General features: G+C 41.3%; 1 protein-coding gene across 1 annotated transcript in view; it reads right to left on the reverse strand.

Moving 5' to 3' along the window:
• Positions 1-13,347, reverse strand: part of NTRK2 (neurotrophic receptor tyrosine kinase 2) — a 211,772-nt gene that overhangs the window by 89,371 nt on the left and 109,054 nt on the right. Inside the window, exon 12 of the mRNA XM_056325219.1 lies at positions 2,284-2,472. Coding sequence (XP_056181194.1) covers positions 2,284-2,472 — 189 coding nt within the window. The remainder of the gene's footprint in view (positions 1-2,283; positions 2,473-13,347) is intronic.

The raw sequence follows: 13,347 nt of genomic DNA on the forward strand, positions 1-13,347 counted from the left end.
GTCAGGTTAAGAAAGGACAAGTGCAGCTCTGTAACAATAAGTGAGTGAGAGAGATGGAAAAAGAGTGTATGTGAAATTATTTCTGGGAAGATCATTTTTGTCTGAGATAATTTTAATTGCACTCTTTACTGGACAGATGGTTAGTGTGGTAGGAGCAATCTGCCTTGGTTTATACACTGACACAGTTTACCTGATTATCTTTGCTGAACTAATAAAACCACAAAGACTGGGACCACCATGGCAATGTGGCAGAATGCAGAGCATCAGCCCCACAAACCTCCCCAGAGCACCACAGTAAAGTCTTGAGCTGCACCCTGCAAGCATTTATACACAAACTGAACCTCATGTATTGTGATTAATTTCCCTGACACCATGTGGGTTTCATTGCAGCACAGAAAACCAAACACAGACTTACGTATTTTTAGGATCAGGACCTACTTAGCACTAGTCAGCCATGATTTAATGCATCTGTACTTAATGTGCAGCTCACTAAATGTGAGGGAATTCTGCGTTTTGGTACAGTTTGGTTTTTTCCCCTGAACAGAATGTATGTTGTTTCGACATTAATGCTAAAAGTTAAATACTCTGTAGTCACTGATGTTTACTTAAACAATTATAATGTTGTCTAATGCAGCTGAGAATGAAGGTACAGTAGCCTTGTATTTAAAAGCACGGTCTTTTATTTAACATTAGAGAGCTCTAGTGGGCAAGCTGCCCATTTCTGATTCCCTAGCAGCCTCTATTATTCACAGGAATAAATGTTTGGATCAGAATGCATCTGTAGAACATTTTCCTTGTGCTGATCAAGTATCAGCAATTCAGTGACTACCTTATGCATCCCACTGCATATGCTAGGCCAGATTATTTACATATCCTTCAGCAGAAGAGACAACAGGGCATTTCTAATCACAAAATAATGCCACACAAAAAAGCTATGGTAAGAGCAAACATCAGGGATGTACAATAAAAAGGCAGAAAAAGATCTTCTGTGGCGCTGCAGGAACATCCTTCAGTGGACTGTGCTTAGCACAACAATGTAGATGTAGATAAGCATTAATATTCACAAGGTACATAGGCAGTCCTGCATCAGTCTTTGCAAACTTGGAAGTCATGCATACACATATGCATGCATGCCCTCATGCACAGGTCAAGAAAAATTCCTATTATGGCATTTAAGCTTTGCAAAGTTGGAGGCAAAGGTTTCTGACATTGGCAGTAAGCCCCTAGACTACAGTTTGTGATATGAAGTGATATTCAGGATAGGACACAGATAGGATGTAATCTCCCTTAGCTGCAAGCCCAACGCTCAGCAGCTGCACTGGGAATCTCTGGAGTGACTTCCCAGATAAACAGTTCAGACTTCCAATGACACTTCAGAAATGTATGTACATTCACACAGTAATAAAAAGAGAAAAAAAGAGGCAGGAACAACCTTCTTTGCAACACTTAAAGACCTTAATGTACTGATGAAAAATAGTAAGCAGTGCAGTTACTATTAATCACAATATCCTTTAGGTATTTTTTAATTTATCTGCTGCAGTGCTGTCACTGGCTCAAAACTCAGCATGTCATATGTCCAGTTCTAAAACTGTTCCTAGGTTTAAAGAGGAGCACCTGAAGTTACAGATACTCCTTTTTAACTGTTTATAGTTAATCATGTTTAACTGTTCACATTTTTTTCATATTTCACCTGCTTTAACTGAACACGAAAAAATTTGTATGCAACACTGATTGTTCATCATGTAACCTTTTGCTCTGCTTTTAAATATTCAACATCTTTTCCACTGTACAAGTTGAGTTATACAATGAAATTAAAAACCTGAAGTTTTAACTTTTATGATTCTTAAAACTTTACAAATACTCAAATTTCAAAGTTAGGTTATGTTCACTGCCAAAACAACCAATTTAAAAGCAGTGCCTATGTAACGATACTGACTTCTGCTTCTGACCCAGGATTTGTTTTCTCTCAAGGATATATTCAGTGCACAGGACTGGCCAAAGACCACTGAAATCAATGGAAAGGCTACTGGTGACTTTGATGGAATATGGATCGGGCTTTGAGCGTAACACTGCTGACTTCACTGACTCATCACAAGGGCTGAATTTGGCTTTGACAGATGTAAAGCGGTTCATCCCACATACCTTCAACAAATTGTATACGTTTTAACCCCACCCTTCCATGCCCAGGAATTTAGAGCATTTTGTTGTGCTAGGTCTGTTAAGGAGCCCCAGCACTTGCACAGATAAAAAGAATGACTGAAACACAGAGTTATTTGTACTTACAGGTGTCCGGCTTGAGCTGACTGTTGGTAATTCCAAAATACTGGGGATTTTCGATGACGGGAATCTTTGTCATCCCAATGATAACTGCGTCAGGACCGCCCTCAGAAGAAGATGGAGTATTACTGCCATTTGAGATGTGGTGGAGCGGACTGGCTGAATCATCATCATTGCTGATAACTGAAGAAGGACCTAGAGTTAGGAACAAAGATTTTCCTGTAATTCAGCACATGTCTCTCTTCCCTCAGACAATTCTTTTGTTTGTTTTGGACCAGTTTGTCCTCCATCCCCATAGTCAACAGCTCTCCTGATATACCTTGTTGACCTTACCTCAGGAATTTTATATGTCTGAAAGCAGATGGAGAACAGTGGTTTTTTTTCCATTAGGAGCCAGAATGTGAAGCAAATTTTTGTACTGGTAGGTCATCTATACTAAATGGATCAGGGCCCAGCATAGTCTGTCACCGGGAAAAATCTCCAAATTTGTTGAACCACTTCTGTCATTCTCAGAAATAAGCCATGAAACACACGCATTAACTTTTTTACCTTATGCCCCACTTGGATCACACAGCAATAATTGCCACAAATCCAGGGAATGCCTGCCCTCCCTTTGAGGTGGCATTATAGCAAGACAAAAGACACAGAGGAGATGGGCTCATCCTGATGTGGGAAGCTGGTAATTTCTGAAAGACAACATGGTTGAGAACCAAAATCCAGAGGACAAACTGAACAGCCACAAAAATTATGGATCAGATGCTGAGCAGAGTAGTGGAGAAGACACATCCCACCCAATGCAAAGTCTGGGGTCACTGCAGAGGGGCTCGTGCAGCCCAGGGGAACATCCCACTGGCTCCTGCATCCATACCCGAGTCTAGTCTCCTTCCAAGAAAGAGGTTTATTTTGATCAGTAATTCAGTGAAGTTTAGTTTTGTTTTCACTCTGTGTTTTACATTTTTAATGAAAGTGCCATGGAGATAGAACCTTGTAAATGGGTAAAAAAAAATCTGATTAGTACAGTGTCTCACTTCTGTGACCTGCAGGGGCCTTTGATCTAACAGCAAGACCAGTACAGGTGACATCTGAACTCTTGCCATTTAACCCTGCCATTTAAATTCTACATTACATCTTCCAGTTTACATCCATCCAGTATTCAACGAAAACCAGAATCAAAATTCAGCGACAATAACATTTTGCCTAATCTCCCCACCGAAAAGCCAGCAGAGATCACACGTTACATTTCACTTCATTCTCCCATGTTAAGCAGGGGGTTGGGGGCAATATTCACATCTTCTAACTGCAACAATCAAAAGACAATGCTAGAAACAGATGACAAAATTCAACCTCTGTAAGTACCTATCCTGGAACAGCATCCTCAGATGACACCTGCATTTAGCCCACAGGCAGCAGCAACAGGTGGGGCGACTGTCCACCCCACCCCCACCCACCCCCCCGAAGAAGGGGGTGGCAGAGAGGGCCTTGAAGATGACAAAAAGCTGTGTTTACTCCAAGTTACCAATCATCCCACTGCAAAATGTTGGAGCACCAGACTGAGTTATAGGTTGGACAGAAGGAACGGTGCAGAGGCAAGACAGAGCTGAGTAACTCAACACACAGGTGACATCTGTGTCTGCTGGGAAGATGGGGGATGGAGAGAGAGAGAGAGAGAGAGAGAGAGAGAGAGGATGGGGACCAGCAGCAGGTCCTGTAGACTCATCATTGAGGATGTGAGAGAAAATGGGCAGGATCCACCATAGCATGCACACAATTAAGGAACAAGATGAGAACTAGAACAGTCCCAGACACAGCAGCCAACAAAAGGCAGCATTAAAGAATGGAAACTCTTATTCTATTGTGGCTCACTGTGTCATTAACAAAAACACTCTATCGTTGCATGGCATGGATCACAGGAATAAAAAAATAATCTGGCATGTGGCTATTCAACCATACCTTTAGAGCCTCAGGTATACTCCTACCCCTGTTCTGCTTTCCTTTCTCCCCAGTTGGTTTAATGGTGCTTAGGGAAATGTTTTCATAGTTTGAAAAAGTACTTCCCCGCCTAGCCTGAAACCTTAGAGGTAATTTTTCAAATACCTTGCACTTCACTGGAAAGTCACCATTCACAAATGTAAGTGAAGCCTAGATCTCTGCAATTTATCAAGTGAAATACTAGCACCAAGGCTGCTTTTGTCATTACTGGTCACCCAGATCCTCAGAAGATTGATTCTACTAGGAAACCTGCCAGCATTAAGAGTTTTTGGAGATTTCTCTAATGAAGTGCAGAGTCTAAAAAACTGTAGGAAAGGGTCCCTCAGATGGCACAGAAGATACTTATGTGAAGTCACAACACATTTTTCAGGTGCATGAGAGTTGTGTGCAGAGGCACTGGAGTGCAAATCCATTTAAAACCACATTCAATTTTTTCTAGACATTACCTTTATGTCTATACTTTCTGAATGCCAAACTAATGGCTCCAAAAAGCAGGCCAACAAATACGCATTTTCTTGAGAAAATAAAGTCCTTTTATACTAATATAGCTTTAGCACAAGGGTCAAATCCCTTCTCTTACAGCAACTGGGCAAATTCTCTTGGCTCTGTAATTTAATAGAAGCATGTCTCTAAGTCCTTTTCAGCCCTGCTGTTCTCTGCTGCACAGGAGGAGGCTCTTTTGTCACTGTTTGCTTCCACCACACATGCAGTGATGGCAAGAAAAAATGACCATTACAGATTCTAGATGTTAAAGTGGGATAATGAATAGAAACTCATTCTGTTCATCAAATCATTTCTGTACTACTCCAAGACCCAATTTCATACAGTGAACTATTTTTTCAATCAGTATAAACTGCAAAGTGCTGCAGGTGAAAAGTAGACAATTGTTCTGTAAATGTATTTAGTCAGTTAGGCTAACTGGTAAAAACTAGTCTTCCATGTGGTGTGAAGCAGGCTCCAGTTATGTTCAGCTCTCTCATGTAGGTGAGGAAAACCTGGAAAAATGAGGTGATTTCCAAAGCAATTCCTGGCAATATGAAACAATGTAAGAAAAATACAACCCTGGAAACTGTGAGATGTGTCACTTAGTGATCCCTCTCACTTATTAGCAAGTAATCACTTCAGGCAATGGTTTTGGAAGTAGTTGTTTGGGTTCAAAAATCCTAATTCCTGTATGTTTCTTCTCTAATTAAGACAATGAGAACTCACCAGGTAGAATTTTTTGTGTATCACAGGCAGTTGAGCTCACATCCTTTCAAACTTTCCCTTTGCTGGGACCTTCTCAACAACATGAGCAAACTGGTGCATAAACTGTCTCCACACTTGCTTATTTGCCAGGCTAGCCACTAACCATAAAGTTACACTTTCATTTTTGAATGCACTAAGCCACATTACAATCACAGACCAGCACTGCCACTGGCTATCACTGATACTCTAGTAATGCACAACCATTTCCAGGATACAAGACAAGGCCATCACCTGGGCTGACAAGAAGCTAGAACCGTCCTTTTATGAATATGCACGGAGCTTAAATTGCAGGGTAATTTCTTACAGTGCCTTAAAGTGTAGTTTCATCCAGATGAAAGAGTGAGTATGATAATTACCCTCAGTCACCTATTACCAATTCTAGTTTTTATAAAATCTGCTGCTGGTTTCACATCTGAAATCTGAAAATTCTAGACAAAACATCATTGGTGGGACTGTAAATCATGGGTTGTCAATAGCTATTAGCTATTGCTAATAGCTGACTCACAGTCAGGATGAGCTTTTAAGAAAACTCCAGAGGCCTTCTCCACCTTCAAATGTGCTGCCTAGCATCTCCACCCGATTTCATTTTTAGACCACATTTCTTATCTTAAGAAGACAGCATCCAGGGCCAGATGAGAAATGGCCTTGGAGAAGAAACATGAGAGCTATGCACTGCAGGGATTGATTTCTCCTCTGTTTGTTGCTGAGCTAAAAACTTGTCCATTCTGCATCACCTAAGCCCAAGAAAAATTGCTTCTGTGTACAAAAAAACAACAGCTCTCTGAAAAAGTGGTGACATGTAAAAAAACCAATTATATTTGAAACTGACAAGCTATAATAAAGCAAAAAATACCTCCCACACCTAGGCTGTGAATTATCTTCAGCACACGGTATGGGGACAGGCAGCAACAGCAAACTTCCCTCACTGCACATCCCACAGAAACCTGGAGACAGTCAGACACTGCTGGATGGGGTCATGGTTTACCTTGACTAGTGCCAGCATCCCTCCCTGCAATACAACCCACTCCAGTGCCACCACTTGAACAGTGCATGTCTGCACTGTCCTTGACCTTGGTGGTGCCAACAAATGTGAATTTCCTTAAGTTTAAAAATAAAATTTAATACAACTCTTTTGAAGGTATGCTGCTATTTCTGGCCAGGAGAAGGAGTTTAATGGTTGTAAGATACAGGCTTTGCCAGTGCTTTTATCACCATCGGAGTTAATGCAGTTTCAATACGCATGCTACCAAGACCTATCTGCACTACTATTTGTTGGTGCTACATTTTGCTTTGCATAATTTCAGGCTTCTGCTAATACTTAGGTAGTTGGCTGCAGCTACACATCTTGACTACTGGCTGCCACTGGAATAATCCACATAATGACTTTTCTGTGTATCAAAGTACAGGAGTCCCAAAGTGAGTAACAGCATGACTCAGCTAAGCAAGCTCAGGCAAAAAATAAAAAGAACAGGCTCTCAAATGCAGAATCAGAAAGACCATACGGATTTTGCTTGCACCTGGCACGGCCTTGCAAGCACATATACTCAGACTTTAGTTTAGATGGTCACAAACAAGCACTATGTCCATCTACTTCTCCCTCCACATGCTGTGTCAAAGATATAAGTAATCTACTACGTATGTTTGCTCTCCAAGCTCTAACAAGATCTCCTGGAGGCTACAATATCCTGCATCCTTCTTGCAACGCACTTCTGCGCGTCACACACCACTCCAGTATCCCTAAAGGCACTACTAATGGCTCAGGCACACTGGGAAACAATAGGAGTAATAATTGCCAAAAAAACAGCCGAATTTAGCTTTGTGGTTGAAGCTGTGAAGTTACAAGGATGCATCTGCTTAGTCAAGTGTAACAAGGCAGCTCAGGTAAACATGATTGTTTATAGAGATTTTGTGCTGTGATGCCTTAATAATCATGCCTCCTTCCACAAAAAATTATGCTGGCTGCTAGGAAGATTTCTCAACTGACCATGCACTAGCATTGGCTCTTCTTACTTCCTCTGGGAACGGGGACCAGTCTGTGCTGGGACATGGTAATAGCACACCATCAACTCAAAAGAAGGATAGTGAGTGCATGTCACATGAGCCAGCATCACCTCTGCTTAATTTCAAGGCCACGCTGAATCTTCTCTCTTTTTCCTTTTGGGAGGGGTGTATTTTTCCCTAGTTAAATACCTTGTTCTGAAAAAGCAATTACACAAGATTTCTTTTCCCATGAGACTCCCATATTTGCTGTGGATCCTAAGTTCTTTTCTGCATGATTAAAAGGTAAGTTTTATGCTTCAGCAAGAGAAGATATTAAATTTTTCCTGTTATCAAGCTAGGATCCAACTTTCTTACCACAGCAGATATCTTTTTAGCTTAACTTTTGAACTGCTGTCTTACCTTTCACTCCTTCTGGAAGACAACTAATCAATCACAGCTTGCCACACTTTTTTTCTGATTAAGGTGCTCTAAGCTTTGCTTTGAATACTCCTTTGCATTCCTAAGATAAACAACTGTATGCAAATGTGATACCGAATCACGTTTACGCAATTCTATTAGACTGGATAAGAGACCCCAACATAATAGAAAGTAATGCAATTAGAGAAACATTATTTTATATTATTGATCTCTTAAAATGCTGTATGCTGCATACACGGAATTGACTTAAAAGGCATAAATAGAACACAAGGAAAATAATTCAAAACCAGCTGAAACTTCCCAGTGAGAAACCAGTGGAGTCTCACTTTGCTTGGTGGAGCAGTTCAAAGTCAGATTCTTCTGCAAATCTACAGCAGGCTTATTAAAATGACAGCCTTTGCTTTGCAGCTGCTGCTTCTTTTAACACGGGAAGCTCAAGACAGAGTGCTTCAGTGCTTTCTTAGCAGTTCAGCTGTGCAGAGCCATAGCATTTCTTGCCTTTTCCCACCTTCCAACAAACCCTTCTTATCTCATATACCCATCCCTTCCAGCTCCCCAGAAAACTGTCATTAGTCTTAGCTTCAGTGAAATCACCTCAAAAGTCATTGTCACTCAGTTGCAAAACTAGTATTATGGGGTTAATCCTCCTTTGTTTATGGTGGAGAAAACACAAGAATAAGATCACCCCAAGCAACATTATACCCAAGTCCATCCTTCTGAAGCACACTGCTCTTCACAGCTCAAACAGTGCATGTCCTATCCCGATGCAGCACACTGAGCCAAAAAACACACTGTAGACATTAAGCCTGTGACTCAGAAAACTGAGACTTGCCAGGCTTCGGTGTTAGAGGATAAATAATTTCACATCTTCTGACAGGTATCATTAATCTGTTTAACTGATGTGCAACCACTGGTGCTTGTTTAAGCTTGTACTCTGTTGCTTCTTGATATATGAGACAAGAAAAACTTTTTGACACTGCCCAAGAAGTTCTGTTCCTATCCAAGAGCACGCTCCCAGGAAGTCAGGGGAACCAGAATGCAGAGCTGGAGAACTTCCCCACACCCAGCAGACAAATGACTCTGTTCCCTGGCAGCAAGAATTCCCTGAAACACTGAAGAAAGGGGGCTTCTTGGACGTCCCTTGCAGGATTAAGTGGCTGAAAAGAAAGACTTAAACTCAAGAAGCAGACCTTAGGAGTTTGTTCACTTACAGCTATTGCAAAATGAAATGGAAACATTTGTTTGAAAACCATGACAAAAACAACACTACTTTGACATAATGTTTCATCTGGGTGATGAAGAATCCAAGGTGGTTTGCTTCTGATTTCATGCAAAAAAACAATGTTTTGTCTTCCCTCATTTGTTGCAGCTTCACAAGAAGACTAAATTGCATGGTTATTACTGTATCACTTTCATACAGAGCAAACAGGTTACAGTGCCAGATTATTTTACTTTCTATATAGGATAATTTAAGTAATGCTTACCTTTGAGTCTAATGATATAGTAGGAATGTTATTCAGTTTTACAGTACCAAATTTTCAGTGTTGCTAGGTGTCAAAATGCCTGTCCCGTAAAATGCATGATCTTTTTGCTGGAAAACTTATTTCAAATGCCTAACTGCTCTAGAGAGCAACAAACATGCAATCTGGGTAATTTGCACTGAAATAACTGTGCACAGATTTCAGCCACTTAAGTGTTTCATCAGGCCTTTTTTGTGTGTCTTTGAATCTAAGAGCCCCAGCTGCATGTTTCTTTGCTTTGGTTTTATTCTGGAGCATGATTGTGAAAGAATCCCAGTCAGTTCTTTTCAGCTGCCTTTCTTCTCACAACCTCGCCTATACTCCCTTGTATGCATGCATTCACACATCCCTTTCCACACAAGCCTAGAGCACTCCAGAAGTCATAGTTTCAGCAAGGGAGGTTTCCAAATAGGGAGGACCCCCTAGGATAACCTAGGGGTCCCTTCATAATGTAAGTCACTCCCTGAAATCCATGCAACCTACAGGACCCAGGGACAAAGACACAGGTGTCTGGGGGGGGGGGGGGGGGGGGGGCGGGCAGACCGGCAAGGCAGTTCACCCAAGAAACCTTCTTTGCAGCAGTACAAAACTCGGTAGGAAAAAGGATGAGTTCTCTAATATATTTGCTAGTACTGTCTGTGCAGGATGAAAGATGCATGACCCCCCTCTGCCCTGGCCTCACTTTAGGGCCAGCTCTCGCCAGGGATGCCATCAGTGAAGCCTCAGCCTGCAGCACAAAGGCTGCCAATTTCTTTTTCCTTTCAGCCAGAATGGGAAGTATTTGTGTAACAGATCTCACAACCGCAATCTGGTAAACATCTTCGAACTCTTAGCACCATAACCAATAAATCCTCACAGCTTGTCCTTGGTGAGGTACATGCTACTATTATTCCCAATCTGGAGGCAACGGGAAGAGCTCTGCATGGCTCAGTGATCTGCCCAGCACTGCAGGTGGGATCTTTGTCAAAGTCATGAACAAGACTCTGGAGGGACTGCCAGCCCTGGCTGTTGAACCACAGAGCCCTTTGGGACTGACAGCCTTCCCTCAGTTGCAGCATAAAAGGTGGCTATACAGCTGCCCATTGCTTCATGGGCACATTTGCAGTATCTGCAGCTCAGATGATGTGCCGTATCATAAAGAATGAGGAATTTATGGCTGCTCATTATTGGTAGTCAAATGAAACACAGACCTGAGTCAAAATCTAGCAGGGATGTAGTGTATTAATCAATAAGAATATGTGAGCCAGAGAAGTAAGGATACAAGGCAGCAGAAAATGTGAAAGAAGGAAAGAAAAAATGATTTATCTTTTTTAATATAGATCACCAAGACCATTCATTATAGCCACCTGCAGGTTTGGATGTCTCAGAAACATGGGTAAAATTGCAATCCTTCAAAAATACTACGGTGAAAAATCACCACAATAAGAAAAAAGATCTGCTGGAATGTACATTTTGGCATCAAGCAAAAAAGAGTAATTCACCCAAAATTAAATCCTTGTTGCCTTACATTTAATTTAAAAAACTATTTAATTAACAATCACTTCCCCTTAACAGTTTTCATAAATAATCTAAGTGTTAGCATTCTCATTCCTAGGGCTGGAAATGAGGTCCTCTGGAAGACAAATAAAATGTGTACAGAAGCAATACAAGTTTCCCTGTGCTGCTTTGGCAGTCAGTCTTTATTTGAAAGAACAGCAAAGCTACTTGGAGTAGTCAACTTGAACAGTTTCCCAGATTCTCTTTAGTTAGACATGGTTAGGTAATATGGCAGACACACTAGATTGTGGAGAAATGCTCCCTGATAGTAAACTTGTATTTGCTGCTTGTGTACTTTTTCCCTCAAAATAGACTGTTACTAATGAAACTATTCCCGTTCTTCAAACCTTCCCTCATTATCTCTTGGGAGTACAGAGATACTATCAACAGGGCTCTTCCATCCAAGCAAATCAGCTGAAAACTCGGTATGGAAAAGCTAGAAATACTCAGAGACCCGAGGAAAAACTGAAGAACTGGGACTGCTTTCATCCTCAACAGAGATCTGAGGAGGTACACGACAGCCTTCCAATGGAAGGGGGAAAATCTTTATTTCATGACTATGCTGGATAGGAATAAAAAGTTGCATGATAAAAGTGCATCAGGAAAGGCTGAGGTAAAATGTTAGGAAAACATCCTCAGACAATGGAATTACTCATACAAGACTCAGAAATCTCCACTCTGAAGATCTTGAAGCTACATCAGGAAAATACCTGTCACAAAAGACAGGTATAGGTAATACAGGCTTAGGACAGGGAAGAATCTCCAAGATCCCATTTTGGCCCTAATTTCCATAGTAATAAGTACATAGCTTTCAATGCATTAGCAGGTTACTTTTCCAGGCTGCAGAATCAAGATAGGTTTAGTCAGCTGAGAAGCATACCAGTGCTGTACAAATGCACACTCTATATGGGTTATTATAATAGGACACACATTCTTTAGATACAATTTATTTTAGTCGGTGTTTCCCCCCTTAATTGTTTCTGAACAGTTTTTATTAGTGGAAGTGTTAACTACATGATACTGTAACACCAAGTCTTGTACCATAGGCCTCCAAAATTGCATGAATTATGAAGTTTTAACACTGTCCTACATTGAAATATACCTCCCAAATTATTCTTAAAAAGCATTCCAGCATAATAGCTTCCAATTCATTTTTCATTTACAGCCACACTAGCTAATCTCAAATACGACAATCTGCAAGGAAACAAAACTAAATGATTACATACAATCAACCCAAACATCATGCTCAAATTGTAAACAACATCTGCAGAAATCTGGTTTTGCAGTTTACTCAGCTTTCCCTGAGATGGTCTTGCAGTCCAGCTACAGCTTTCTTAGACTTGCATTGATCTGGACTGGCCTCTCTTCATCTCCAAACATTCTCCATCCTTGAAAACATGTTTTAAGAACAAAAATAAAAATTCAAAACCTACACCTGGAGAGGAGGGCATAGGAAGATCGTGACCTAACACTCCATCATCTATTTCTTGTCAAGTGTTTCACCCTCTCCTTAGGTGAGCAGGCTTTGGGCCCCCATGGCCCAAGCCTTGCATGTGCTCGGGAGACAGTACCTGGCCTCTGGAAGAAGGCTGCTGGAAGGGCAGGAGGCTTCAGCACCGAAGACAAGCTGCCCAAAACTGGCACTCAGTGAGCACAAAGCAAAAGAGCTTATTTTCCTTCCTGAACATCAGTGCCTGACATTTTATTCCAATTTATATTGGATTACTTAGCATCAGTGAAACTGATTACTTTTGTGCCTCTGCCACAGTAGCCATTTCAGCAGCTTTCTTTACAGCCCCTGTCCCTGAGCACTCAGCAACTACACACATCCTTGGCCTCCAGAGATCACAGGCCCTGCTCAGAAAATCTTGTTGGCTGGCATGAGACTGGCCAGAACCTTTTCCTGGGAAGCTACTGGGCACTCAGCAACCACGTGTCATCAGAAATTCTTGTGATAGCCAGGTGAATAAGCGCACTTTTTTTCTCCAGTGTGGAATGGCCTTAGCAACAGACTCACTCTAGCACCTGGTGGTTTTGTGCACCTCTAAGAAATCATAAAGGAAAGAAAATTGCTTCCATTAATCACTTTCAATTTCCACAGTTATAGACTTCTGAATTATGCTCAATTAGATCTTTTGGGACATTGTTTAAGAAGTAATTCACCTTTGGAGACAGGAGGGAGCTGAACAGACTGGAGGAATATCCCTGCCAACACAGCTTCAGATCAAAGACGCAGAATTGACTCTGAACAATACCTTTCTTTCCCCAAGCATGATTCCTAAGGCAGTGAAGCCTTACATACTCAAATAGTCTTCAAATGCAGATCTAAAAATGACTGCAGTGGCGCAAACGATGCTCA

The sequence above is a fragment of the Falco biarmicus genome, chromosome Z (assembly GCF_023638135.1).
Source record: "Falco biarmicus isolate bFalBia1 chromosome Z, bFalBia1.pri, whole genome shotgun sequence".
NCBI lineage: Eukaryota > Metazoa > Chordata > Aves > Falconiformes > Falconidae > Falco > Falco biarmicus.